The sequence below is a fragment of the Myxozyma melibiosi genome, assembly GCF_037950935.1.
Source record: "Myxozyma melibiosi strain Phaff 52-87 chromosome Unknown BZA70scaffold_3, whole genome shotgun sequence".
Classification (NCBI taxonomy): Eukaryota; Fungi; Ascomycota; class Lipomycetes; order Lipomycetales; family Lipomycetaceae; genus Myxozyma; species Myxozyma melibiosi.
Window position 1 is genome coordinate 535,401 of NW_027042917.1, and position 25,244 is coordinate 560,644.

Below are 25,244 nucleotides of genomic sequence, written 5' to 3' on the forward strand. Positions count from 1 at the left end.
ATAATAGAAAAAAAAAGAAAAGATAATGAATAATCCGGCATAGAAATACACAAACAAGGAAATAGAAAAACAGCATCCCTGAACCGATCCGACCCTACTTACGGAGTATCGCACTTGTTTACGATATCAAAACAAACAAAACAAAACAACAAAAGCAAAAACAAGAACTGAGACTGAGACTGAGACAAAAAGGGGCGATTATAATCAAATGAGAGTGGAGTGTATGCATGCTCCTGCTTGCGCAACCAAACGCAAAGAAAGAAAAGTGCTCGAGAGCGGGTGATCAGTCATCCGCCTGATCCTCTTCCATCTCTACCCGCAGCTCATGGCACAGATCAAAGCACTATCATAAACTGTTAGTCTCGGTTCGGCCCTCGACACAAACTTAGAAAGACATACCTCTGCCAGAAGCGCATTGAGAAGACCCTGGCCTTCTGGAATCGCGTTGCCGATCATGAATTTTCCATCAACTCGTAGGTTATCAATCGAAGCCAGCTTCATTTGATACGGATATAGTTCCCTAGTCGACGACAGTCCTCCCATTCGTTTCACCTCCATCAAACACTTGCGGACCGTGCTCAGTTGGTTTTGGATCGGCATTAAAGCTTCTGAGACAGGCTCGCTAGATACCAGTAGTCTGTAAATCAAAGCGTAGCATCGTCGAAGAAGGTACAGCAGAACCTGTTTGTCACAAATTAGCAAATCATCAGAGAGCATTCCCACAGTGGCATATAGGAACTTACAGCCTGGCCCTCGGGAGCGGTGCCGTCTTCATCCAGAAACGATCCGTTGACTCTCATATCATCGATCGCCTGGAGTTTCTGCTGGTAGTTGTACAGATCAGTCTCTCGCAGGGTCCAACGATGGGTCAGCATCATGCCTTCGAGCTGGTTCTTCATCTCCACAAGCTGGTCATAAATCGGTCGCAAGCTATCAGCAACCAACTCCTTCCGCGCAAAGAAATCATTCAGCACATTGTGGCACTCCTCGAGTAATCCGTTGAGCACATTCTGGCCATCAGGGATGTTCCCATCAGGCGAGAGGAAATTGCCGTCCACCCTCTGATTTTCTATATTCCGCAGTTCTTCCTGAAGCTTCTTCAACTCTGACATGTGCAGCTTGGGCATTGATCCGACTGAAACGATCTGCCGTCTGATCGACACAAGTTTTTGTAAGATCGGAGCGAGTCTGTATATCAAGCATTGATCAGCACACGTTATCGAGAATATGTAATGCAATATAATGAATATACGTACTCGGGAGACACAACCGCAAGCGAATCGAACAGTTCCCTCAGAGAGTGCTCTATAAAAGATCAATTAGACTGGCTCAAGAACAATGCAGTAAACTCGTAGGAAGCGTACCGCAGACGCTGGCTTTCGCCCTGATCAGCTGGATTATCTCCGACGACTCCGTTGGGTCATCGCGCTCGATGATTCCTTTAATTTCATTCAGCCGGTCCTGGATCGGCTTCAGATCGTTTTCAGAGTACACGCGACTCTCATGGAGATGGTCGAGAAGGCGCTGCAGTGAGGAAAAGAATCGTCAGTCTCTGGGAATTTAGCCGATGTCTACAGGGCGTGTGCACTTACCTTGACTGTAGTCAGCGAAGCATAGGTTGCTGGAGCCGTCCGAGTGAGACCGATCGTGAGGAGAGAAAGTGAAAGGAGCTGAAATACATCGTCCAGCACAACGTCGACTGTAGATCGGGTTAGATAGAGGATCACGGAGGAAGGTTATTGTCATCAGAGTATGAATGTACCTCTGTTCTGTTCGTCTCGTAGGCCCGGTTGCTCACGGATGTGGTTGATTTTCCGGACTTCGGCAATTAGTTGATCGTAGAGTGAGCTGATATCGCTCGACTTGATGTATCTACAGCTTTGTATTAGCGATCGGGGCCAGCACACACCAGAGACCACACCGGACAATGCTCGAGATAACCATTAGGAATACGCACGTTGAGCGATCCTGCTTGATCGCAGTGAGCCGTTCACGGATAGTGACAAGCCTCTGCAGGATTGCGGTCTCGTTAGCGGGCACGGTAGGTGTTCCCATGGCTGATTGTGACGATAGAACGGGGACTGAATTGGACTGTTGAAGGCAGATGCCGGGATGGAAGGTGCTGAGCGTAGTGGAGAAGGTCTGTTGACCGTAGTTGGGACTCTGACGAGTGCCCGATTTGAGTTTGGGCCCTAACCCGCGGTGGCCTGTCGCCAATCAATTCCGGCCGCCAAGTGATTGATTTCCCTTTCTTTGTTCTTCTTGACTACGCCTGGGCTCGATTGTATCGGGATTTATTATCCAGGGCCCGGGGAGGCTGGGTCGTGGCTAAGATTTCAACAGGGGGGTGAGAGATTAAACAAAAACACGCAGGTAAGCGAACAAGAAGCGACCGAGACAATAGAGTACAATGACATTCATACACCCAGCAGACGAAAACAAACAGAAATAAGACAACTCGGAAATAAAAGAAAACATAGACAGTCCGGTCTGATGTTATGACTTCTTGAACTGCATCTCTGCCATCAGCGATATGTGACTATAGAAATATAGAGTTAGTATCAATATAAAAGCAATAAAAGCAATGGCTATCATCCAGTTCAACTTACTCTGACGTGAAATGCGCGTTAGGAAACCCAATAACCTTAGACATGTACTCCTTGTCCGGCTCGCCCAGCAGTCCGGTCACAGATAGATTGTTGGCCGAGTACCAGACGTAGTCGATCGATTCGGTGAACGTAGGCGTACAGTTCGTAAACGACAGCTCTCCGATGTTTGAGTACGCAGACTTGAGTGTGAACGGGTGCTGGATTCCTCCCGCCGTAAACTTTCCGTACTTGAATCCCTGCATATCGTTGTGGTCTCCCTTCACCTCGCCGTGCGTGATGAGCTCGTACACACCGCTGTCCACCGTCGAGTTGAAGTCACCGCACACAATCATCGGTATCTGTGACGCAGAGCTATACGCTTCCTTGTGCAATTCCGACGGTTTTGTCTTTGCAAACTTCTCGCCCATGTCTCGAATCTCGCTCATCAGCAATCCGACTTGCACAAGCTTGACGTCCATCTGCAACGGATCCCAATGCAGATGAGTGTTTCCAACAATCAGTCGGTTGCCCGTCTTGATGTGCTCCAAAAATACAACAATGGCAACATTGTCTCGTGTTGATATTCGGTTATAGATGTCCGGGAACTTACTGATGGTCTCGTTTTCCCATAGTAGTTTCAGCGCGGCTTGGTTGTACTCAATGGACTGCTTTTCCAGCAGCTTGAAAACAGACTTCTTGTAGAATATCGCACAACCATCAACCTTCTTCCGCTCCTTGTCTCCCATAGTCTTCACTCTCGTCTTGGGCCAGTAGTATCCACCATAGTCTTTCAGCAGAGGAGTCAGAAACTCTTCGTATGTTTCTCCGTCAACTTCCTGCAGACAGAATATGTCTGCGTTGTATCTTTGCAACTCCTCCTGAAGTCGAGCCTTCCGGTATTCCCAAGTGAGTGCCCATTTTGGACAATAGCCGTAGATTCCAGTATACCGATCACAAAGAATGTTGTAAGAAACCACAGTGAAAAGTTCGTCCTTGTGATTCTGTGCTTCTTCATCCAGTTCGATCCAATCTCGGTCTGCAGGAGTAGGAGGGGCTGTAGCAACATAAATCAGTATCACACTCCATCAAAACACTGATAAAAAAAGCAGCTACTTACGAGGACCGTTATCTCGGAGCTCAACAATAACACCTCGGGTACCTTCTCGGGACATCAGCGACTTGATGGACTCAGGTAATGGATTCCCTTCTATTCCCAGCACTTCCAACTTGTACAGCATTCCCATTTCAGGCGGTAGATTCGATATGTTGTTGTCGATAATCAAGAGCATCCGCAAACTCCGCAGCAAACCAATCTCGGGAGGTAGCGAAGTGAGCATGTTTCCGCTGAGATCCAAGACAGAGAGCTGGCACAGATTGCGAATAGCCCCAGGAAGCGACATAAGTCTGTTGTGATTGATGTAAAGCTTGTCTAAAAACTGGTAGTTGAACAAGTTGACGTTGATGTTGCGAAGACCTTGGCCTCCCATATCAAGCGCTGACCAGTCCTGGCGGTGATCGTTGATTTCATCAGAAGCAAGCGCACGGCCGTCGATATCCGCAGACTCAACCCGAGCATGCTGCAAGCCATAAGACTTGAAAGAAACACCAGACAGCAGAGGCGTACTCCCGTTTCCAGAAAAAAGCAGATCAGTCATGCCAGAGGCCGTGGCGGTCCCGCCGCGAGAGATTGTGGCAGCAGCTCGAGCATGGTGATGTGGGGAGCTGCTCGCCCGCGAAGTCTGAGCAAGCTGGAGCTGGCTCTGCCAGTGATTCGTCAAAACCATATATATTTATGTTCGCCAAAGTCGTTATTGTATTTTATCGTTCGTTATGATTGTAAGGCGTCACAAGAAAAATTCAGGACGAGCAGGGAAGGGCTTTGAACAGCGGTGGAGGCATTGATTGGTTGAATACTTTGCAGCAAGGAAAAGTCAGGATATTGGCCAGATAGAAGAAGCATCAAACAAGTAAAAGGCGAATCCGCCGAGAAAACACTCACCAGACGAATGATGCAAAGTAGTTGATGAATCAATGTGTGGAGGGAAACGTTTGGTTGAGCTGGCGAGATCGGAGGTTGATGATTCCTTCGTCAAAATCACAAGTTCACATATTTGTGATTGGGTCACGTTATTATTACTAAGTTATTACGTTATATTTGTTTGTAGCTTAGCATACATTTGCTATCAACTGTTTACAACAAGGAGCCAATTTGTGTCTTATTGCTCGGGTTTTGTTGCAGGCAAATATGTCAGACGCTGTGCTCTAATTGTATTCACTGTTCTGGCCTGAAGCATCGTTGCAGTGTAGCGACCGCACAGCTGCTCATTCTTCGCTGTAGTATTGTCGCTTCATAGACCTGTACTTTCGCACATGATAAAGCGCTGCGATTTCTAGATGCACAAGCAATTGTAGAATAAACAGTCAGATCATTGCTCTTTAGTATAAGACATCCAATCACTGCAGCAGAGAGGCTCGAACATCCCCAGATCATCATACCTTTCTCGATGAACTCTGCAAACCGCAGTTTCTCTTCGATCTGGCTTGCGTCAACAAGATCTCTATTCTTCATGAACCCGGAATGAAGCTTGTCTCGAAAAAACTGGTATCCTCGGCTATATCATTACCATCAGCACTTTGAACATTGCGATATAACCGACGGCGTAGACATACGGATACTCGCGACCCATAAAGAGTAGCTGCTTGTACTGGCGGATCACTCGATATCTTAACTGATTTGACTGCATTGGTAAAACAGAATTGCGTCTGCTGTTCAGACATCAAGCTTTTGTAACATTCAGTTCATCGTTGTGTCATTTTGCGGTAGCTGGTTCTATGATGATTGATGTCGAATGAGCAAGTTGTAAGGTATAAACTCCATCGTAAGCGGGGAGGCGATCGTACTCAGCTCATTATGCTGCCATCATCACGTATATTTCTACATTGGAAGAAGAACCGCATAACAGGTGTAGTATAATGGATCGGAATATTTGTAAATTACCTGATTTACTGTAGTAATATTATTCTTTCTAACAGTCTACGTGTCTCGGAAATAAGAGCTTGTTGAGACACGATTTATTGATTAAGCTAGAAGTATCGAAATCCGCTGCATCTTCATATCCGCAACTGTATAACTAGAAAAAAACCTGAAAATATCTAATCGTTTATATTGATTATCTAACTGTCTCTTAATCCACAAAAATCTTCTTCTCGAGCACATCGTAGTTGTTGAAGTACGACGAGAACAAAGAAGCCGCAAACTCAACATCAGCAGTACCACCGGTCTCGCGGATCGAGTGCATAGACAGCTGCGGGTTACCCAAATCCAAAGTGCGAGTTCCCAAAAGCGAGGCAAGAGCAGGGCCGATCGTAGATCCGCAAGAAGAGTCATTGCGGACAACGAAAAGCTGCAAAGGAACCTTGTTGATCCTGGCAACTTCCTCCAAAAGAATCATTCCGGGAGAGTTGGTCGAGTAGCGCTGGTTCGCGTTGATCTTGATGACAGGTCCTTTGTTCATCTCAGGTCTGTGGTTGGACTCGTACTTGGCGGGATAGTTGGGATGAACCGCGTGCGCCATATCGGCTGAGAGGAGGAACGACTTGTTACAGGTCTGCTCAAAGAAGGTAGTGTCGGCAGAAGCATCAGCGGTCGCATCGGCAGCGGCATCCCCAGAAAGGGCAGAGAGACGCTTCACACTATACAACGTTGTCAGTTCATCAGCTATCTTCAAAAAAAGTAGATAGCGACAGCTCTCTTACATGGACGGCAAGAAGTTCGAGCGGGCACCCTGGGCACTCTCAGAACCAATCTCCTCGTGATCAAAGCACGAAATCAAGCGGATAGTCGAGTCGCCATCAAGTGCGTCTGGCTCGGCCAACGAGTCAATGAGACCACGGATTGCGCAGTAAGTCATCATCTGTATCGAAATGTTAATAAACGCCAGTTCCGAAGACAAATTATAACAGCTGTATAAATACCTGATTGTCCAAGCGCTGAGAGAAAATGAACTCGTCTGAGAGACCTCCGAAAGTCGAAGGATGAGTATCGTAAAGGACGAGCTCGAAGTCACGCACGTAGCTGATAGGAACCCCGCAGGCCTCGGCGATCATCCAGATCAACTTTGGCTGATGTCGAGAGGTCATTGTCGAATACGGCATGAACTCGGAGTCATCCTCGCCGGTGGCAGTGGCAGTCGACCCTTCGGGTGCTTCCTCGCACTTGTTGAGCATCTCTGCAGCGAGTCCCGCAATTGGGAAGAGATGTGTTTCCTTGTTGAACTCGAATTTCAGACGAACCTCAGAGTCAAGATGGATGGCAAGAGTGGGAATTCTCAAGACTATGGATCTGGTCAGAATTGCCGAACGAAGTGAGTTCAGTCACGAAAGATAGCACTTACTGGGCTTGTTGATCTTGATGAGCTTTGGCACGTGGTCTCCCTCCTCAGTCTTGACGTACACACGGCCTGCAACACTGAGATCCCGGTCGAACCAGGTGTGCCTGAAATGTAATTACTATTGTCAGATAAAAAGGACATCGGGCACAATAAAGAGATTGACTGTACGTACCAAAGACCACCGCCGTAGAGCTCGACACCAACCTGCAGGTAGCCTTCGGCACCCTTCTTGGAGACAGGCTTGAGGCTACATAAACGCCAAAATAGTTAGAAACACAGCTGTACAGAATAGACCACAACGAGCGAACTCGACTCACCGAAGAGTAGGACTGTCAGTGTGGGATCCGACCATGGCGATACCATTGCCCGGCTTCCAATTCTTCCCGACACCAAAGGCAATGATACTGCTGCCGTTACGGGTGCAGAAGTACTTCTTGCCCTTCTCGACTAGGCCGAGCCAGGAGTCGCGCTCCTTGAGCTCGATGAAGCCGGCGCTGAGCAGAAGCTTCTTAGCGTTGTCGACGACATGGTAGGGAGTGGGCGAGCTGTTGACAAACGCGATGAAGTCTGGAAGAGTTAGCAGCAGCCCAAAACTCTTGCAGGATAGTAAAGATATAATCACTCACCAGAGGCATATGCTTTAGCTACGGACATTCTGGTAACCATGGGCAAACAACAACGAGAGGATAGGAAAGAGAGCGAATGGAGACGATATCCAGGATACCGCATCCTATCGCCATAGTAAGTGCTGACACGGGTTTTGTGTCGATGATACCCGCCACAGATCGTTGGCACCTTGTTTGTTTATTATCCAACTTCCTGCAAGAACCCGGCACCTCCTCTGCTCCATTCAACAATTCTACTTCAGCCGTACTTTTTGCTGTTGAGAAGCTCATGCGCTATTGCTCGCGATAAGAATGCCGCCAGACGAGGGCAGAAACGATCCGCTTTCGCCTTTCTTGCCCGGCAGTACTGAGCGTCTTAGCGCTTCCCCGCATAGAAAGCGGATACGGGTCGCTTATAGCGACCGGTGAGTCGAATTCTTTTCTCTTTAAGACAGATCAGTATGAGAAGCTATTAGACTAACTGCATTATCTTATTAGGTATATACCAAATCGCGATAGCGTCAATCTGCAGGCTGGGTTTAGCTTGAAGCCCGAGAGCTCAGCGACCGATGAGCGAGTACCATCGCGATCAAGCGAAAATGAGTTGGACAGTCAGAGAAGTACGAAGTAGATCGGCTGAACCCGAGCACACAATACAGACTGCTAACAGGAGATTGCTCTTTAGTCGAAGAAGCGAATCGAACATTCACAGAAGTATTACGTTCCGAATTATTTGGCGATGAAGTGCCTTCAAGCGAGCCCGGTCGCACTCCTCCATCACTAGGCGCCGAGTATTCCGCCAGCGGCTCCGTCACCCCGCCCCGATTACATCCATCTACACCTTCTACTCCGTCTCGAAATCTGTTCACATTCAAATCTCCTTCTGCTCGCCGAACACCAACAAAACAGTTAAACGGCGCGACCCTCGACGTCGAAAATGAGGTCTTCTCTTTGTCGCCAGTGCGCTTTCAATCACAGCAAATGCTTCTGTCGCCCCGAAAACAACTACGATCGATACCAAAAGTCCCCTTTCGGGTGCTGGATGCTCCTGAGCTGGCTGATGACTTCTATCTGAATCTGGTTGACTGGTCATCCTCAAATATCCTCGGAGTAGGGCTCTCACGATCCGTATACCTATGGAACGCAGTCAGCGGGAACGTCAGCAAGCTGTGCCAACTTCCAGAAAATGATGCTGTCACATCACTAGCATGGCTTCAGGAAGGAAAATACCTGGCGGTCGGATCACATCGTGGGATAGTGCAGATCTGGGACGCCGAAGCAGAACGAAAACTACGAACCATGGACGGACACACCTCTAGAGCTGGTTCTCTGGCGTGGCGGGGGCATATTCTATCTTCCGGTAGTAGAGACAAGTCGATCCTTTTGAGAGATGTGCGTGAGTCTGGTTCTTATTTTCGACGGTTGACGGGCCACAAGCAAGAAATTTGCGGCTTAAAATGGAGTAACGAGGACGATAAACTTGCATCCGGCGGAAACGACAACAAACTGTTTGTCTGGGACAGCATCAGCGATTCACCCCTTTTAAGATTTACAGAGCATGTTGCGGCAGTTAAAGCGATTGCCTGGAGTCCACACCAGCGAGGTATCTTGGCCTCCGGTGGTGGAACGGCCGACCAACGCATCAAATTTTGGAACACAATGACCGGAAGGCAAATCAATGAGATCGACACCGGCAGTCAGATCTGCAACCTGGTTTGGTCGAAAAACTCAAACGAGGTGGTGTCCGCTCACGGGTATTCACAGAATCAGATTGCGATCTGGAAGTACCCGTCGATGCGCCAGGTTACAGCACTCACAGGACATACGTGCCGCGTGCTTTATTTGGCAATCAGCCCCGATGGGCAGACAATCGTATCTGGAGCTGGAGATGAAACGCTAAGGTAAGACGAATCCCATTTATCTTTTAGGAAATGACATTCTTGCTAACCAGCTGGAACTGCTTAGGTTTTGGAACGTTTTTGGTAAAGGGAGGCCGGAATATCGCGAGGTGACTCTTTTGGATGTTGTGCCCCAACTTCGATGATGTATATATGGCTATAGATTTTTTATTTCTCTTTTTGAACTTGTACATTACTTGGCTTTCTAATTTTTTTTTGGTTAATTGAATGTTTTTGGAGGTTATTTTGTACAGAAACGCCGTCATCTCATGGATAAAAAGTTATTCTATTATAGAATGACAAACAGTCACCCAAATCAAACCACAACATAAATACAAAAGAAAAGAGAAAAAATGTTACTCCACCGTGTAAATTTTGTCTTAATTCTCCGACGCAACGCTTCTCTCCAACCTCGCCAGCATAGCATGATACTCTGCATCCTTCTTCTTCTTCGCCGCCAGTTTTTCTCTCGAAACGAACGCGTTGTCCTTGCGAAGTTCGCGAAGCGCGCCCTTGCGCTCTTTCTTGACCTGCGCCCTGAGCTTGCTGATCTCCTGTCGCTGGACATTCGGATCGTACGATTTCTTGTCGACCGAGTAGTTTTCTTCAAACTTGGGCGCGTAGGTGGGGATCGGGATCGGCTTGTGCTGTTGCAGCATCAGCGGTTTGCGGTTCAGCGTCTGCAGGTCGATGAGACGGCGAAGTTGGGTCGAGGTCTCGGTGATCTTGTCGCGGATCGCGCCGAGAGCGACTGATCGTTTCTTGGAAGCCGCGATCTCGGACGATAAGAGATCGAGTAATTCCAGGGACGGGGTGAAAAGCTCTTTGTATGCATCTTTTCCTTTCCACAATGACGCAAACTCGACCAGGGTATCAAGATCGGCCTTGAGGATCGACAACGCGAGCTGCCTTTCTGCTGGAGTGGAGATTTTGGTGATCGGGGTGTCGGTCATGATGTCTGAAATTTTGAGATTTCTCAGAGAGATTCCCTTGCTGGTACCCTCGACAGAGAGTTTTGTGAGATTGTCAGCGAGGGGAAACCCCTGGGGCGCAGCGGTTTGCGTGATGAATGAAAAGATTGAGAGATTGAGGTAGTTGATTGACTCTGGAATCACGCGTTTAGAAAGGTCGAGATACTTCCGCGACACTCTGGCTAATAAACTGGCTGAAGCGTAGTCTCCCAGGGTTGAAATGGGAAATTGAGAAAGATGCTGACCGATCAGGAGCATGGCGGGCGTAGCGATCAAATGGAAGTAATCCGAAGTCGAGAAGATCATTCCAATCAAAACGAAAATCATAGAGTCAGATGGAAGCGGATAGTCGCTCTCCTCGGTTTTCGTGATTGCTATTTGTAATCTTTGCCTGATGACCTTCAACTGTGTTCTGAAGCCTTCCGACATTTCTTCTGGGTATGACTGCGTGAGATCGTAAATCTTTTTGACAAGTTTGTTGTAATCATCCTCGGAAAGATCTGAACTGTCATCCACGATTGAAACCGCGTGCTCTATCAGCAAAGGACCGAATTTCTACATATTGTTAGCACCATTATAAATCATATTTCCAGAAAACAGGTTGCGGTCTCATACCATCAGTTTCTCTTTGTTTCCGGCAGCTAAACTCGGGTGGTAGAGAGTCATGATGCGCTCGATAATCGTAAGCTGTTTGTCCAATCCGTGATCCTCAAAGATTTCCAGCAGCTCATCGTAAGTTGAAGGGCACTGATAAGTGAACTTCAATCCTGATTTTAAATCTTCCTCAGACAACTCAACAGAGGGCTTTCCACGTCTGCCCGACAAAGGAGTTGCGTTTGTAGAAGTGGACACTTTCTTGGTGCGAGCTTTCGAGTCATCATCAGACCCTTCATCGCTCGCGCCGGACTCGACATCAAACCCCTCTTCTTCATCATCGACATCACCCAGACCTTTTCCAAAGCCAAAATCAGCAGCATCATCGAGCTCGAAATCGTCTTCGAGATCGTCAGCATCAGCATCAGGAGCACGCTGCTTCGGCTTCTCATCATCCTCGTCGACGTTTTCACCTCTCATTCTGCGCAGCCGCTGATCTTCCAGCTCCTTCAACTGCTTCACGCGTTCCTCGGCAAGCTCCTCTTCGGTCTTTGTGCGATCGCTGGGTTGGGCGCGACGATCGAAACCAAGCTCGCGCACGGCCTCGTCATACTCGATGTCGCGCTCGGGAACAGGTTCAGAGGGTTGAGTGGTTGCAGCCGAAGAGCTGAAGAGTAGTGATCGCAGACCGTCCATTTCTCCGTCCAGCGCCTCGATCTGTTCCAGATCTTCCTCCTTTGCTTTCTGTCGCTCGTATTTATACATTTTGGACTTTGCGATAACTTCCTTCATCACCTCGTTCTTCGACTTCTTCCGCTCGGGCTCGTCGTCGTCAGAAGCATCACCCGGCCGCCGCTTCAAGCCTCCGTTCGAGTCGCCGAGAGTGAACTCGTCATCAAGAGACAGCGACTGACCGAAATGCGTCAATCCCTCGCTCTCGCCGTCGTCGTCTTCTAGGTTGAACAGCGACGACGTCCGCGATGATCGAGACTGTCGCTCGCGAGTGAATCGCTCGAGCATTCGTTCTTCCGGCGTCATGTTTGGATCGTGCTCGCCAAATCGTCTGTCGACAACCGCACCAGCTTTGTTTTTCCGTTCGAGCTCTTTTTGTAGCGTCCGCCGTCTCTGTTGTGATGATCAGAGTAAGCATCTCCAACCTATATACATCAAGATGACAATTTGGGAATACTCACATTCTCCTCACCAATCTGCTTGCTCAACCCAGGCCGTCCAGTAGCACCCTGCACGCGTCTGCCCAAAATATCGCCATGCTTCTGCTTCGTCGTCTTGACCTCAAACGGATTAAACTCATCGCGGATCGAGGCCAGCAGATTATCCTTGTCCTCTCTCGACGCAGCCGGAACTCTTCCCCTCTTCTGCTTCTTCGCGTTCGTCTGGCCCGTGAACCCACTCGTCTTTAGTCGCTCCTTCAGTTGCTTGAGCTGTGATTTCGCCATCCTAACTTCTCGCAAATGTAAAGTAAAGACCTTGTTGTAAGCCTTTCTGTACTTTGATTTTAAACAGAAAAAATATTTTTGACCAGCAGCCAGCGAGCGTGCGGCTCTGCGCAGTGGACAAACTCCCAACTTTTTTAAACTTTGAATTAAAAAGTCTATTTTGCTTTCTTTTTTCCCAGCTCGAAGATTTTTTTGGGAAACAGAAATCAGGATCGTTGTTTGTATTCTTTCTTCATCTTTTGTTGTTTTATATTCACAGACAGACAAGATGAGGCAGAAACGGTCAAAGAACTACAGAAAGCAGATGGCGATCTATAGCCGCAACTTCCAGTTTCGACAACCGTACCAGGTTCTAGGTATGTTCAAGTCATTCGCATCTGGATGGACAACAGCATGCTAACCTCTTCACAAACACAGTCGACGGGGATATCGTATACGATGCGACAAAGTACAAAATGAACCTGCCAAAGGCACTCGAAGGTGTTGTGCAGGGCACGATCAAGCCAAGTATGTCTCGTCTGTTTGATTCCTCAGTGGCAAGTAATCATCAACCCAGCTAACCTCATGCGAACCTAGTGATCACCCAATGCTGCATAAAATCTCTCTACGACCGAGGGCCGGACGCGAAGGAAGCCATCGAGATCGCCAAAACATTCGAACGCCGCCGCTGCAATCACCTAGAAACACCGCTCTCGCAAGCCGAGTGTCTCAACGCGGTCGTCAACATCAAGGGAAAAAACAAGCATCGCTACGTTGTCGCGACCCAGGATCCCAGAGTCAGAGGCCAGTTCAGAGGAGTCGCGGCCACGCCGCTGATTTACATCAACCGAAGCGTCATCATCATGGAGCCCATGAGCCCTGCTACTGTTGCGGCCGCAAAGAGATTGGAGGAGGAGAAGCTTTCCGCTGGACTTAACAATCCTCGGTCACGAGCGTAAGGTCTGGCATTTGGTTATATCGGGTTTCCTTGTTTTTGCCGGCATTGTGTGTTTGTTTGTGCTGTATTTTCTCGTGCGCGTTTTGTATATTAGGTTGGGTTCACAAAAATGGAAAAGAAAAACTTATTTTGCTTTCTCATCTTTTGGAAGAAGTAGAATTATTGGAAACTAGCCTCACATTGATTCACAGAATAAACGATTGGATCGATAATCTTTCTTTTCTCAACAACAGCATTAAAACCAGCAAATTTTTCACACTAAAATCACCTCACCAGACCTTCAGAATAAACACACCACAAGATCCACCCATAACACTCATCCTTCCACACAAGAGTACTTAGTAAAAGATCTACTGAAGCTCCAAGATAAGCGTCGAGACCTCGAACGCACGCAACGAGATCGGGATTCTCGTCACGCTGCGCCGGTTAACCTTCATGGTCTGGAACGGGATCTCCTCCTTCTCGTCCTCGAGCAAGTTCGCCCAGCAGACTCTCTTGATCGGCAAGTTCGTGGCAAGAACGCCCTTGGACTTGCCGCCGATACTGTCGTACACACGCACGATGATGTTCTTACCCTCTCGGATCGGGAGGTGGCCGCGGCTCACGTCGACGTCGTCCTCTGCACGCTTGATGTTTGAGATGATGATGTTTGAAGGCTGCTCGATCGTGATGGATCCCAAAAGGTTTTCGGCGCACTGCACGATCTTGCGCTCAATGAAGTACGGGCGCACAGGGTAGTTGAAGTCGTAAGACGCACGAACGACGTCAGCGTTGATAGGACCCGAGTGAGGAAGAATCGCGTACTTCATCACATGGTGGCCCATATCAGCATGTCCGTCAGGAGCCTTGGGCGAACGCAACAAACTCAAGCGCATGGAGTTACCATGGATAGCAAAGCCGTACTTGCAGTTGTTCATGATAGTCACACCATACGTAGCCTCGGATAAGTCAGCCCACTTGTGGCAGCACACCTCAAACTTGGCAACGTCCCAAGACGTGTTGTAGTGAGTCGGTCTCCGGATCAGTCCAAACTGTGTCTCGTAGTTTGCAAGCTCGGAGTGGACGTCGACGTTGAACTCGGTCTTGAGAAACTTATGCGTCTCGTGCCACTCAACCTCGGTCTCGATGTCGAGGTAGGAAAGAGCGGTGATCGGCCCGAGATCGGCAGACGCAGCCTGAGGAGCAATCGATGCATCGAGAGAGATCGTTGACTTCAACCAACTCTTGTCCGAGATCTTGATCTCAACCACCACAGACGCACGCAGAGGCCCGGTCTCGCCCACAGTCATCTTGGCATCATCCAAATACTTGAACTTGTCGAGCGAGTATACCTCAGTATCCCAAGCCTGGAAGTAAAGCGGCTTATCGTCAAAGAGAACAAAGTGGTTAGCCTTTCCGCCCTCGGAAAGAACCTCGCGCTCCTCGGTCTTATCGTAGAGACCCGTGATAACACCGGAGGTGAGGGTAATCTTGAGCTTCTTGTTCTCTAGGACAATGGTATCAGCAGCAACCTCGGTAAGCGAGACGCTGTTGTCCGCGGTCGACTTGATTCCCTGGACGGGGCGCAGGAGGTTATTGACGCCAGTCTCCAAGACGACGTAATGCTTCTCGTTTTCCGTCTTCTGAGCAAGCACCTTGCCAGTAGCAAGAGTGCTAGGAACGTCCATGATAACCTGGCGCGGCCAAGGAAGCGAGCTGACCGCCACAAACTCGGCATTAGCAGTAGTCGGGTTGGCGGTGAACCCAAGAGCCTCGGCAGCTTCTTGAAGAAGCACGTTACCCTTCTCGGCAACCTCTGCGTAGAGCTTCTTTGCGTCGTCGTACACCATCTCGATAGCAGATCCAGGAAGGACGTCGTGGAACTGGTTGAGACACACAATCTCCCACAAGTCATCGATTCGCTCAGTAGGATACTTGTAGTCGGGGTTGGTGGTAGTCGCAAGAGTGGCAAAGTATTCGATATCATGGAGAAGAATCTCAGACTCACGGTTGCCCTTCTTCACGTCACTCTGGGTGGTGTAAGTACCACGGTGAAGCTCAAAGTAAAGCTCGCCGACCCAGGTGACGAGTTCCTTACCATCTTTCGAGGTCTTCTCAAGCTTGTCAAAGTACTCGTCGGCAGTGTGGCCCATCTTGACACGCGGCAGGAGACCGACAGTGTCAGACAATCCACGGTAGCGACGAAGCTTCTCCAAGTGCTCCTGAGTAGGACCACCGCCGCCGTCACCGATACCAAAGACGAGCAGTCCGGTCTGGTCCTGTTCAAGGTTCTTGTGGTTTCTGAGCGAGCCAGCGACCTCGGAGAACTCGACGCGCGAGGTATAGGTGTTTGCAGGGGGCATGTGGCAGAGCACCTGACTTCCGTCCAGAGCGACCCAGTTGAAAGTGCTGTTGGGGAAGTTGTTGATGTTGTTCCAACTCAGCTTTTGAGTCAAGAACCGAGACATGCCGGCTCCACGGCAAACCTGGGGCACTTGGGGCGAATATCCAAAGGTATCAGGAAGCCAGTATGTGACTGAGCGCTCGCCGAATTCGCTCTGGAAGTAGCGCTGGCCGAGAAGCATCTGGCGAACAAGAGCTTCGCCGGAGGGCATGTTGGTATCGTTCTCGACCCAGGACCCGCCAATGTAGTTGAACTTGCCGTTCTTGACCTCCTTTTTGATCTCTTCGTAGAGATCCGGGTATTCGGACTTCAACCACTTGTACTGCTGGGCCTGGGAACAAGCGAAGCGGTGCTCGGGGTATCGGCGAATAAGACTGATCTGCGATGCCCAAGAACGGGCCGTTTTGCGGCGAGTCTCGGCGTAGGGCCAAAGCCATGCGGTGTCTATCGGGCGCTGTTAGCAGAGATTATTCAAATAAAAAAAAATTAAGTGGAACATACCGATATGGCAGTGACCGATACAGTAGACAAAGTCCTTCTGGCCAGACTGGTACACATCTGTCGAGTCAATTGCTTCACCAAGGTAAGACTTTGTGATCTCACGACACTTGTAGACAGTCGAGGGATCCTCGGGGTCAAAGGCGTTCATGACATCGTTGCAGACCTTGAGCGCAAGGTAACTCTCCCAAGAGTCTTGATCGAGCTGGCGAGCAGCGTCGGCAATGATGCCAAAGTCGAGGTAGAGAGCTCTGGCCTCGTGGAAGGGTGCGACGAGGTCGGCGTTCGACAACTCGAACCAGCGGCCGGGATCGGGGGGCGCGATCTGGTCGCCGTCACCGTTGCCAAACATGCCGTTGCAGGAGGCCTCGAGGTAAAACACGTGCCAGGCGCCATCGCGGAACTCCTCAGGGATAGGCCAGTGCGGACGCTCGTCGTCACCGGTGAGACCCTGGAGCGGCATGCCGTCCTCGGAGTAAACAAGACCTTCGTTGTGGTTTTCCCAGTGCCATTCGAGCTGCTTGTTGCTCAGCCAGGGCTCGGTCTCAGGCACTCGAATGTGGACTTTGAACCAATGGGTGCTCCACGATGGGCCAAATGCCTCACCCTTGCGAGCAGGACGGAACTTGCCCTTGATGGCCTCCGCAAAGTGCGGGCGGGCAAGGTCGGGCACGGAGTAGACCTCAAGACGGACATACTCCTCGTCAGAAGTACGAGCTTCGTCGAGAACCCTAGGAATTGCAAGTCAGCGGGCAGGACAATGAGAGGATTGATAGTAAAGCAAGTACGCGGACACACGCAGGAAGGTTGAGGTCTCTGTAGGGACCGGTGCTGAGGAACTGGTCGATGCGGCCCTTGTAGATGTCGCGGACCTTCTTCGCGACCGGCTTGTTGTTCAGCTGAGGATAATCGGACGAGGGAGCCATGATCGCAGCAGGAATTGCGGTCTTGTCTGATAGTCTGCGTATGGATAGCAGCTCGAGACGAAGTCTGTGCTCGGGGAGGTCTAATCTCACTTCTCTCCACAGCCTCGAACGTTATCGAGAACAAGGCCCGCATTGTTTACATGCTGAGTCATTAACTATAGTATGTGTTAGTCATCCAATTGGGAGTGCATCTAAAAATTAAAAAGATCTCCTCTACACTCTCTCGACTTTATAGATATTCGCAGACAAAATGCCGTCAATAACAGTGCACCCGTCCACAGATCTCTTTAGCTCCTCAGGACTCACATACGAGTCCCGGTCACTGAAGCCGATTCGCGAGCGCGACGAGGCCGGTGACGGAGACATCGACATGGCAGACGGCGACAGAAGCGACGAAGTCGACGCAGAGGACGACGACGACGACAGCGAAGACGAGAGACTGTTTTCACTTGATCCCGAAGCAGACGGCGATGCAAGGATTACCGGCGTAGTCAAGGGAAAGCACATCGTCACCCCCGGCGAGCTGGTGACTTCAGACGCGACCTGGATGCGGTATGATTCCCTCTACCTTTTTTTCCACATCTACAGATCTTGCTAACTCCCCACAGCGGCCATGGAACCTACTCTGTAGGCAACTCAACCTACTCCTCCGTGGCGGGCACAATCACCCGCGTCAACAAACTTCTCTCGGTGACGCCTCTGCGAGGACGGTATGTGCCCGAGGTAGGCGACCACGTCGTCGGCCGCATCATCGACGTCGGCACTCGCAGCTGGCACGTCGATATCGGCGCAAAGCAAGCCGCCGTACTTATGCTCGGCTCTGTGAATTTGCCTGGTGGTGTTCAGCGACGAAAGTCGGAGAGCGATGAGCTTCAGATGAGAGTCTTTCTTAAGGAAGGCGATCTACTTAATGTAAGACTCTGCTTAGTCTTATTCCTATACGGCCTCGAGCGTTCTCTAACCTCCTTTACTTTTAACAGGCCGAAGTCCAAGCAATCTTCACAGACGGTGCAGCTTCTCTCCACACCCGTTCACTCAGCTACGGAAAACTCCGTAACGGCTACTTTCTCAACATTCCTTCCTCCCTCATCATCCGATCAAAGATCCACACTCTAGAACTCCCCGGCGGCGTCGACCTCGTCTTGGGCGTCAACGGATACCTCTGGCTTCGAAAACACACACAACAGCTCGGCGAACAAGGCGTCAGCATCACCAGATTAGCAGAAGAGGCCGGCTGGGAAATCTACAGCGACGAAAACGAGTACATCTCCCCCAGCATACGCGAGACCATCGCGCGCTATGCAAACGCAATCAAAGCTCTCGAGTTTGGCGAGGTCGGCGTGAATGAGCCTCGTGTTGTGGCTGCGTATGAAGCTAGTCTGGAGTTCAAAAACGTCGGAGAAATGGTGGAGAACGATGCTAAGCGTCGTATTGCTAGACAGGTCCTGGCTGCTAGGTCTTAAGAGGATCTTTTGTATGTTACCATATATGTATATTAGACTGTATAAATTTTTACTATTTAAACGGAAGACTTTCCCTCCACATACGAGCTGGCCTCAACCCTGCATGCTGCACTGCTAGTAATTGTAATTGTTCCGCGGTGTCCCCGCCATTATATCAAACGACGCGGATTTGGGCGGAACAGGTGGTCCAGACGGAACTCGCGCCGCTTGCAGCGCTTCTGACTTCACGTTCCGGCCCCAGGTTCCCACTGAATCGGTTGATGAAACTTGGTCTTCTATAGTAATGATGTCATTAGCATACAATCAGAAACATGTAGCATAGTACGGCAAACATACCACGTAAGCGATGCATGTAGGTCTTATACAGCTCATCGATCGGCATAGAATTCAAAGACGATTCTCTAGGCCGTGACGGAGTCTCATAGGCGTCCTCAGTCACCCGTCTGGAGAAATCAGATATCCGAGGACTTTCCTCATACTCCCGTCTCGAGGAAGCCATAATAGGACTATCCTCATACAACTCACGCAACCCTGACAGTTTTGGTACCTCTTCATTCGCCACTTTCGGCGTCTTCGCAACAGTCACTACCCGAAACGATCTCTCGCCCGGATCTTCCATCATCATCTGCCGGTTAAGTGGCTCGTACGACTGCTGAGTATGGATCACTGTCGACCTTGCGGGTACATATGTCGGCTCATTTTCGTATTCCCTTCCTTTGCGTCGAAACATCTTTTGCAGTTGACCTAAGGTGACGAGTTAGTTCCAAGTTCTCTAAGCATACGACTCATAATCAAACATCCTTACCTCCAACATTCACGCCAAACCAGGTACGCGGAATCTTCTCCTCTTCCACAGTGCTCGGCCCGTTCCACACACGGTGGTATTGCTGGCGAGAGCGAATAGTGTCCTGCGACAGATTATATTCGTGGCCTGATGCCGTAGTCAATCTCAACTTTGGATTTGTAGCATCTGCCGTAGAAGACGACTGAATCACAGCAGGCGACTGAAGCTGTTCCACAGGCGTCGGAGTCGCAGGCTCTGACTCGTGCCAGAGAGCTAGCTTGGGCGGACGCGTGGGAAATCCGAATCCAGGCATACCATTCTGCTCTCGCTCTCTCTCCCGATCATTCTCCATCGATCTCTGCTTCATCAGCTCAAGCTCTCTCCACTTACGCTCGCTTTCCAGGCGGCGCAATTCGTCTTCACGTTGCAGAGGAGTCATATTGCGGAATTTGGCGTCTGAGACAGTTTGGACGTCATGGGTTTTCGGCGAAGGAGTGTGCGGAGCTCTGATCTTTTGCATCCTGATATTATCGGGAGGTGACGTGGGCGAAACAGCTGAAGAAGTCTGTCTCTCCCGCTGTCGCGGAGGGCTCGTCGTCTGATTCTCATATTCCGAGATCGGCGCCACTGAAGATTCAGCCTGAGGCAAACGACGGCCGGAGCGTTCGCGACGGTCGCTGACTGACTCTTCCTTTCGTGGACGGTAAACTCGATGGCCGTTGACTTCCTCTGATGGCGGCTGATATGGCCTTTCCTCTTTCATATTCGCAGTATGAGCGGTGGCGGAAATCTTTCTTCTGTCAGAGTAACCTGCGCCAGCTCTTGACGACGAAACGTCAAGAATCCGCTCGGGTGCACGTTCCGCATGCCCTTGGTATCGATACCTCCGTGCTCCAGAGGTATCAGGCAGACGGCTGTTTTCGAAATTTTCAACCTTCGCCAGGATCTCCATAAGCCTATTGACAGTTAATGGTTAATATATGTAGTCAGACTAGGCTTTAACAAGCAGCACAAACTTACAATGCCTCGACACGCTGAAGATCTGAAGTTGTCTTGATTCCGCTGAGCGCACGTTTCAAGATACTCTTCCTTGACAACGGAGCTGACTGGCCCGGACCAGATTGTGAGACAGATCCGCGTTGGCTTGAGAGAGATCGCGGCATCTGATCAGGTGGAAAGAGATTATTATTTGACAATAACTTGGCACTGTGTGTCTCATTGACCAATTGGATAAGATGAGAGATGCCTGAAAGAATTTCCATATCCCGCTCATACCGATCTGCGTCAGTAGCCAAAACCTTTCATATACATTAGCATGATAAGCAGAAAACAATCAGTAGATAAAAAGGAGTGTGCATACATGATCAATGAGTTTCTTCACATACTCATCCGACACCTGTTCCTCTTGGTTCTGTAGTCTCTCAAATGCACGGAATGTCGGATTCGCATTTCCAGCTTCGCTGCTATTATGTGTAGACTGTTGCTGAAGACGGAGATCTTCAGGCATATAGATACCGAGCGGGGAGGAATTCCTCACATCTGCTTCACCGCGATCCACCTCACGCTGCACGTTTGCAGAAGCGCCAACGACAGGCGAGCTAATTTGTTCTGGAGCGTTTGGATCGAAACTGAAGGAAGAGATGTTTCTGTCGCAGGCACTGTCGCTGGCGCCTGCGGGACCGATTGTCGTCACAGAGGGAACTAAAGGAATGAGCATATTAGATCTAGATTTTATTCCTATGCAATCCAGAAGGTACTTACCGCTAGGAAGAGGGTGTCTTGCAGACCTGGAGGCGTTTTGTGATCCTTCGGCCGAATAAAAAGAGGAATCATCCGCCCCAGCGCCGTTTAAAGTGCGTGGTGACTGAGATATCTCACCACTTGGCTCCCGGGACTTGACCTGGTGCGATGACTTTGTCGATCTGCCAGAAGCTGCAGTCGAGCCCTTTGACGAGCGACGAGAGGTCGGCGCAGCAGAGTTGCTGTGCCGCTTTTGTGCGCTATTCAGAGAGGCGTCGGATGAGGGAAGATATCCGATCTCAGGACTCGCAAAAGACTGAGTCTGCTTTGGATTCGACCGAGTGCTGGGACTTCCGATAATGGATGCAACATTCACTGACGACGGAACTCTGGATGAGGCAGGCTCATCAGAGACCAAGTCGCTGGTTGAGCTTCTGGCAGCGCTCCGGCGCGAGGTAGCAGATCCTGCGCTCGAGCGGCGGCTTGGTTGTACAGAAGACGCAGTGTGATCCTGAAGGTAGCTCGGAAGGTCGAATCCGTTCCCCGATACTTGGTTCTGGGCGTCCATTGATAGATCATCAATAATCATTGACTCGGAATCGTCGATGGCACGGCTGAACGACTGGTTGACGTTGGAACTGGATGAGCGTCTCGAGACGGAGCTATTAGGGGTCTGAACACCAGAAGCAGGGAGAGAATTCTGCTTCTCATAGTGCGCGGAGCTTTCGCTCTCAGTGCTGGGATGGCGGCTCTCGGCGAACGGGGAGGCCTTGGGATCGCTGGAGGTTCGGATGCGCATGATCTCCGGCATGATGTGGGTTCTTATGACGCTGCTGATTACTTTGTCGAGCTCAGAAGCGCTCACGGTATCGGAGGTGAACGGCGAAGAATTGGGAATGGGCTCTGGAAGTTCGTCGGCCGGCGGTTCCATGGCGTCGGTGTAGACTGAGACAGACTCGAGGGAGGTCTTGCGAGTAAGCGGGCTTGCGGGAGGCAGAGAAGCGGAAGTGGACGAGAGGTCGTCCTGGTCCGAGGGCTCGATCTGGAAGCCAGCCATAGACCGGCTGTCGTGCTTCGAGTTCTTCTTCTTTGAGCGTAATTGCACGCGGACGCTTGGTTTTTGGTCGGAGGCAGCGGCGGAGGACTGCTCGTAGTACTCGATAAGCACGGAGGCCTGGTTGGGCTTTTTTGAGGCAGGAGCGATGAGGCGGTCAGAGTATGCGGTGGAAGATGTCGAGGCGAGCGCGAGGGAGTGGATGCTCGAGGAGGACATGGTGATTGATTGAGGAAGAAGCAGAAGCAGGTGGTGGTGGAGAGAAAGAGAGAGAGAGTAGCAAGCAGAGGTAAATAAACCAAAATCCGGCGGGAGGCGAGCGAGACAGGATCCCAAACGGGCGAGCGACCGGGGTCCGCCGTTCAGCAGTTCGTCCGCTAAACGTCTGCCGCGACCCCGGAAGATCGTTGCCTGCTCTGCCACCGGACCAGCCACCTCGGCCGGTACCCAGATTCGCAGTCCACAGTGCACGATCGCGTTATCTGGTCTGTACCTGCCTTATTCAAGAAGGCTGGCTGCTGCCGGAAGAGGACGACGATGCGTTGGCTTCGAGTACCTGGGCCCGCGTGAGGAGGTTAATTAATTAATTACCCCTGAAACTCACAATGTCCACCTAGCGAGCGTAGGCGACGAGCAGAGTGCGGAGGATGAGAAGACCAGAAAACAACAAACAAAGAACAAACAAACAAGATAGCATATCTATTCATATTGTTGTCTGCAATTGTATTGAAAGAGATTATCCTCACCCGGGCGACATCTGCGGTTGTGCGGTTGGCTGCTGTCTCCCACTCGGCCACTATCGAGGTAAAAGCAAACTCGGCACCCACTGCCGCAATTGGCAATCACCCGCAAAACATCTTGCTCTCCAGCCAGCCATCCTTTAAATTGGACAAATAACAGAATCATCTCTGCTGCCGAGCACCGTCTCACGACCGAAGCCTTTCTTGCGCTTCATGCTCCTCGAGGCTCTGCATCGTCAGCACCAGCCTCGCCTCGCTCCCCGCAAGGGCCGCAGATAGTCGGCCCCATCTTTTGTCTTCTCTGTACGCAGACAACCGTCTTGCGCGTTCCAGCAGGTGCCTCCGACCAGCAATGCCGCTCTGTAACGACTCTGACAGCCTATCGGTTCCTGGATCTAGTTGCTGCGCCGAACCCTCGCTAGCCACTTCCGGCCGCGTACCTGCATTCGACATACGCTCTTTCACCCATGTTCGAAACAAAGTCTCCACAAGTATCGCAACTTTAATCGTACTCTCTGCAAGCCTGGTGTAATCGTCTGAGGTCGTTTGCTTCGGCTGTAGGGCCAGAAACTCCGAAATGTACACCTTCCCTCTCTCAAAGTCTTCAATCCAGTCCTTGGGCAATCGTGAATATGTGACCAAGGGCTGCAGCAGCGCTTCACAGAGATTGCAGACGTACTCGCTCTTCTTGCCAATAAGTAACCGCGGGGGATCCAGAAAGTACGTCAACGTCTGCAATGAGACATCCCGCAGGTATGAGCTCATCTCCATAAACCAGCTCCACTGATCTACCGTGTCCGTCGTAGCTGCCGCAATGTCAAACAGCAACCCCAGAGTCCGCTTCCGCAGACTCAAAGAGTCAAGATCTCCAAACGGGTAACTGTCCTCGCCGAGGAACAGTGCGTAATTTGCGCGTTCGAGCGTCGTCGCACTGGCTTTGGCTTCTATCTCTTTAGAAAAGATTTCCCTATATTGCTGGCTCTCGCCAGCGCTGTTGGTTGCAAACACTGCCGACAGCGCCGACTTCCACCGTATACTGCGAAGCCCGCTAGTCTTGTACCTAAGCAGCTTGAACAGCAGGCTATCATATAGCAGTTCCTCTCCATCATTATCTTCTACAATGCAGACTTTAGCATCCATTAAAGATAAAAAAGCAATCTTGGATCACTTACCTTTCACTTCGTCTAAGGTTTCTTTCCAATCTCGCTCCAGTATACCGACCAAGATCTCAATCAGGTTTCTGTACGCAGGCCACCGGCCTTCCAGACTCTTTGATAGATCGCCTGTGCTTCGTACTTTTGAATCCCGCTCTCTTGCCGCAAAAGCGGAAGAGCATTTAAATCCCCATCCGAGTATCCTGAGAATATCTTCGTCGACGCTCGCCCATAAACTTTTGATCTTTGGCCCACTGAAAATGTCATTACCTTCCGAATCTTCGAGCATCTTCTGTTTGTTGCTACTGCCGTTATTCTTCCGTCCTCGTTTCGCGGTACCTGGAGGCGCAAACTCAGCAAGAGCAGCATCATCGGAATTTCGTTTGGAAGGTTTTTGCGGACTGCCAAAGAGATCGTCGTCATAGGACTTGTTATAGCGCGCTTTTCTCTGCCGTCTCGGTGGTGAAGTTGCCTCAACAATCCCCTCTCGACCCACGTCGAGAGCCTCGTGAAAGCCTAGTTCGTGTATCGACAGACCTGTTGAAAGCAGCTTCACAAACACGCGCGTCGAAGTCTCGGCTATCGGAGTGTACACAAGCGAAGGGTCTGGTTTGAACTTCATCTCAAGCTCTGACAGCGGAACAACATCTGCAGACAATTGCTTGCGCTGGGCGTTGCTCATGCCTGCGAAGAGAGGATGGCTAATCATCGTAAACAGCATATTCAATTGCGACGGTGTAGGCGTGAATGCCTCAGGAAACTGCGCGGATAGTATTGCCTCGAGAAACTCAACCGCTTCCAGATCTAAGAATCAAACAAGTAAGCCACCATCTCAAACAACAGACGAACCGCAGATGAGTCTCCTACATAGTTCACTCTCAAAACTAGAGTCGACATGATCATAGCACTGCTCAATCCTGCTTCTGTCGCCGAATCGCCATTCCCGTTTCACTGCAGGCAGCTCGCTAACTTTCGCATTCTCTGTTAATACCTGCACCTTCGACTCACGAGCCATGTCTATTTCCCAGCTTTCGAGTGGCTTCAAAACCTCCAACAACATA

At 50.2% G+C, this 25,244-nt stretch overlaps 11 protein-coding genes across 11 annotated transcripts; 3 read left to right on the top strand and 8 right to left on the bottom strand.

Annotated features, from left to right (window-relative positions):
* Positions 1-162: 162 nt before the first annotated feature.
* BZA70DRAFT_128058 (uncharacterized protein) lies at positions 163-2,150 on the bottom strand. The gene is made up of 8 exons (XM_064909547.1): positions 1,958-2,150; positions 1,763-1,872; positions 1,593-1,699; positions 1,365-1,524; positions 1,257-1,305; positions 744-1,188; positions 400-681; positions 163-343 (listed from the first exon to the last, which is right to left on the bottom strand). Exons 1-8 carry the CDS (start codon positions 2,053-2,055, stop codon positions 284-286), a joined length of 1,311 nt encoding a protein of 436 aa, XP_064769271.1. The 5' UTR covers positions 2,056-2,150; the 3' UTR covers positions 163-283.
* A 346-nt stretch (positions 2,151-2,496) lies between these two features.
* BZA70DRAFT_288619 (glucose-repressible alcohol dehydrogenase transcriptional effector) lies at positions 2,497-4,372 on the bottom strand (the record flags this gene model as incomplete). Its single annotated transcript, XM_064914053.1, has 3 exons — positions 2,497-2,539; positions 2,610-3,642; positions 3,706-4,372. 3 exons carry the CDS (start codon positions 4,370-4,372, stop codon positions 2,497-2,499), a joined length of 1,743 nt encoding a protein of 580 aa, XP_064769272.1.
* Positions 4,373-4,742: 370 nt separating this feature from the next.
* On the bottom strand, positions 4,743-5,438 carry BZA70DRAFT_276119 (ghiso-like protein). Its single transcript, XM_064912251.1, has 3 exons — positions 5,259-5,438; positions 5,085-5,200; positions 4,743-4,978 (listed from the first exon to the last, which is right to left on the bottom strand). Exons 1-3 carry the CDS (start codon positions 5,330-5,332, stop codon positions 4,911-4,913), a joined length of 258 nt encoding a protein of 85 aa, XP_064769273.1. The 5' UTR covers positions 5,333-5,438; the 3' UTR covers positions 4,743-4,910.
* Positions 5,439-5,480: 42 nt separating this feature from the next.
* Positions 5,481-7,679, bottom strand: BZA70DRAFT_276121 (aspartyl aminopeptidase). The gene is made up of 7 exons (XM_064912252.1): positions 7,606-7,679; positions 7,297-7,546; positions 7,152-7,226; positions 6,983-7,083; positions 6,564-6,922; positions 6,345-6,502; positions 5,481-6,281 (listed from the first exon to the last, which is right to left on the bottom strand). Exons 1-7 carry the CDS (start codon positions 7,643-7,645, stop codon positions 5,774-5,776), a joined length of 1,491 nt encoding a protein of 496 aa, XP_064769274.1. The 5' UTR covers positions 7,646-7,679; the 3' UTR covers positions 5,481-5,773.
* A 119-nt stretch (positions 7,680-7,798) lies between these two features.
* On the top strand, positions 7,799-9,748 carry BZA70DRAFT_276123 (quinon protein alcohol dehydrogenase-like superfamily). Its single transcript, XM_064912253.1, has 4 exons — positions 7,799-8,009; positions 8,083-8,204; positions 8,270-9,485; positions 9,550-9,748. The coding sequence occupies exons 1-4, from the start codon at positions 7,897-7,899 to the stop codon at positions 9,626-9,628; spliced, it is 1,530 nt and encodes a 509-aa protein (XP_064769275.1). The 5' UTR covers positions 7,799-7,896; the 3' UTR covers positions 9,629-9,748.
* Positions 9,749-12,606, bottom strand: BZA70DRAFT_276126 (nucleolar protein 14). Its single transcript, XM_064912254.1, has 3 exons — positions 12,241-12,606; positions 11,069-12,172; positions 9,749-11,008 (listed from the first exon to the last, which is right to left on the bottom strand). The coding sequence occupies exons 1-3, from the start codon at positions 12,502-12,504 to the stop codon at positions 9,863-9,865; spliced, it is 2,514 nt and encodes an 837-aa protein (XP_064769276.1). The 5' UTR covers positions 12,505-12,606; the 3' UTR covers positions 9,749-9,862.
* BZA70DRAFT_276128 (Fcf1-domain-containing protein) lies at positions 12,592-13,573 on the top strand. Its single transcript, XM_064912255.1, has 3 exons — positions 12,592-12,860; positions 12,922-13,011; positions 13,081-13,573. The coding sequence occupies exons 1-3, from the start codon at positions 12,773-12,775 to the stop codon at positions 13,440-13,442; spliced, it is 540 nt and encodes a 179-aa protein (XP_064769277.1). The 5' UTR covers positions 12,592-12,772; the 3' UTR covers positions 13,443-13,573.
* BZA70DRAFT_246628 (organelle alpha-mannosidase) lies at positions 13,574-17,437 on the bottom strand. The gene is made up of 3 exons (XM_064910639.1): positions 17,121-17,437; positions 16,326-17,053; positions 13,574-16,268 (listed from the first exon to the last, which is right to left on the bottom strand). The coding sequence occupies exons 1-3, from the start codon at positions 17,246-17,248 to the stop codon at positions 13,792-13,794; spliced, it is 3,333 nt and encodes a 1,110-aa protein (XP_064769278.1). The 5' UTR covers positions 17,249-17,437; the 3' UTR covers positions 13,574-13,791.
* A 181-nt stretch (positions 17,438-17,618) lies between these two features.
* BZA70DRAFT_236728 (uncharacterized protein) lies at positions 17,619-18,711 on the top strand (the record flags this gene model as incomplete). The annotated part of the gene is made up of 3 exons (XM_064910389.1): positions 17,619-17,800; positions 17,857-18,160; positions 18,229-18,711. The coding sequence occupies 3 exons, from the start codon at positions 17,619-17,621 to the stop codon at positions 18,709-18,711; spliced, it is 969 nt and encodes a 322-aa protein (XP_064769279.1).
* Positions 18,595-22,964, bottom strand: BZA70DRAFT_128315 (uncharacterized protein). Its single transcript, XM_064909550.1, has 6 exons — positions 21,257-22,964; positions 20,856-21,196; positions 20,516-20,793; positions 19,517-20,451; positions 19,048-19,455; positions 18,595-18,986 (listed from the first exon to the last, which is right to left on the bottom strand). Exons 1-6 carry the CDS (start codon positions 22,506-22,508, stop codon positions 18,826-18,828), a joined length of 3,375 nt encoding a protein of 1,124 aa, XP_064769280.1. The 5' UTR covers positions 22,509-22,964; the 3' UTR covers positions 18,595-18,825.
* Positions 22,965-23,215: 251 nt separating this feature from the next.
* On the bottom strand, positions 23,216-25,243 carry BZA70DRAFT_266569 (uncharacterized protein; the record flags this gene model as incomplete). The annotated part of the gene is made up of 3 exons (XM_064911037.1): positions 23,216-24,144; positions 24,202-24,987; positions 25,033-25,243. 3 exons carry the CDS (start codon positions 25,241-25,243, stop codon positions 23,216-23,218), a joined length of 1,926 nt encoding a protein of 641 aa, XP_064769281.1.
* Between the last annotated feature and the right edge of the window lies 1 nt (position 25,244).

What these genes read in the sequence shown, in the direction of transcription:
- BZA70DRAFT_128058 (XM_064909547.1), bottom strand. Translation starts at nt 2,055, where the DNA reads ATGGGAACACCTACCGTGCCCGCTAACGAGACCGCAATCCTGCAGAGG. An exon ending in GGCGAAAGCCAGCGTCTGCG is followed by an intron (nt 1,306 to 1,364) that starts GTACGCTTCCTA and finishes GATCTTTTATAG; the next exon opens with AGCACTCTCTGAGGGAACTG. An exon ending in CTTGCGGTTGTGTCTCCCGA is followed by an intron (nt 1,189 to 1,256) that starts GTACGTATATTC and finishes CTTGATATACAG; the next exon opens with ACTCGCTCCGATCTTACAAA.
- BZA70DRAFT_276119 (XM_064912251.1), bottom strand. Translation starts at nt 5,332, where the DNA reads ATGCAGTCAAATCAGTTAAGATATCGAGTGATCCGCCAGTACAAGCAG. An exon ending in TTTATGGGTCGCGAGTATCC is followed by an intron (nt 5,201 to 5,258) that starts GTATGTCTACGC and finishes GTAATGATATAG; the next exon opens with CCGAGGATACCAGTTTTTTC. An exon ending in TGCAGAGTTCATCGAGAAAG is followed by an intron (nt 4,979 to 5,084) that starts GTATGATGATCT and finishes TTGTGCATCTAG; the next exon opens with AAATCGCAGCGCTTTATCAT.
- BZA70DRAFT_276121 (XM_064912252.1), bottom strand. Translation starts at nt 7,645, where the DNA reads ATGGTTACCAGAATGTCCGTAGCTAAAGCATATGCCTCTG. An exon ending in AGCTAAAGCATATGCCTCTG is followed by an intron (nt 7,547 to 7,605) that starts GTGAGTGATTAT and finishes TAACTCTTCCAG; the next exon opens with ACTTCATCGCGTTTGTCAAC. An exon ending in CTCAGCGCTTGGACAATCAG is followed by an intron (nt 6,503 to 6,563) that starts GTATTTATACAG and finishes ATTTCGATACAG; the next exon opens with ATGATGACTTACTGCGCAAT.
- BZA70DRAFT_276123 (XM_064912253.1), top strand. Translation starts at nt 7,897, where the DNA reads ATGCCGCCAGACGAGGGCAGAAACGATCCGCTTTCGCCTTTCTTGCCC. An exon ending in CGGGTCGCTTATAGCGACCG is followed by an intron (nt 8,010 to 8,082) that starts GTGAGTCGAATT and finishes TTATCTTATTAG; the next exon opens with GTATATACCAAATCGCGATA. An exon ending in GCTGGAGATGAAACGCTAAG is followed by an intron (nt 9,486 to 9,549) that starts GTAAGACGAATC and finishes GGAACTGCTTAG; the next exon opens with GTTTTGGAACGTTTTTGGTA.
- BZA70DRAFT_276126 (XM_064912254.1), bottom strand. Translation starts at nt 12,504, where the DNA reads ATGGCGAAATCACAGCTCAAGCAACTGAAGGAGCGACTAAAGACGAGT. An exon ending in AGCAGATTGGTGAGGAGAAT is followed by an intron (nt 12,173 to 12,240) that starts GTGAGTATTCCC and finishes TCATCACAACAG; the next exon opens with AGACGGCGGACGCTACAAAA. An exon ending in GAAACAAAGAGAAACTGATG is followed by an intron (nt 11,009 to 11,068) that starts GTATGAGACCGC and finishes AACAATATGTAG; the next exon opens with AAATTCGGTCCTTTGCTGAT.
- BZA70DRAFT_276128 (XM_064912255.1), top strand. Translation starts at nt 12,773, where the DNA reads ATGAGGCAGAAACGGTCAAAGAACTACAGAAAGCAGATGGCGATCTAT. An exon ending in ACAACCGTACCAGGTTCTAG is followed by an intron (nt 12,861 to 12,921) that starts GTATGTTCAAGT and finishes TCACAAACACAG; the next exon opens with TCGACGGGGATATCGTATAC. An exon ending in GCAGGGCACGATCAAGCCAA is followed by an intron (nt 13,012 to 13,080) that starts GTATGTCTCGTC and finishes ATGCGAACCTAG; the next exon opens with TGATCACCCAATGCTGCATA.
- BZA70DRAFT_246628 (XM_064910639.1), bottom strand. Translation starts at nt 17,248, where the DNA reads ATGGCTCCCTCGTCCGATTATCCTCAGCTGAACAACAAGCCGGTCGCG. An exon ending in AGAGACCTCAACCTTCCTGC is followed by an intron (nt 17,054 to 17,120) that starts GTGTGTCCGCGT and finishes TGCAATTCCTAG; the next exon opens with GGTTCTCGACGAAGCTCGTA. An exon ending in TATCGGTCACTGCCATATCG is followed by an intron (nt 16,269 to 16,325) that starts GTATGTTCCACT and finishes AGCGCCCGATAG; the next exon opens with ACACCGCATGGCTTTGGCCC.
- BZA70DRAFT_128315 (XM_064909550.1), bottom strand. Translation starts at nt 22,508, where the DNA reads ATGTCCTCCTCGAGCATCCACTCCCTCGCGCTCGCCTCGACATCTTCC. An exon ending in TGAAGAAACTCATTGATCAT is followed by an intron (nt 20,794 to 20,855) that starts GTATGCACACTC and finishes TGTATATGAAAG; the next exon opens with GTTTTGGCTACTGACGCAGA. An exon ending in GTTTGGCGTGAATGTTGGAG is followed by an intron (nt 19,456 to 19,516) that starts GTAAGGATGTTT and finishes TCGTCACCTTAG; the next exon opens with GTCAACTGCAAAAGATGTTT.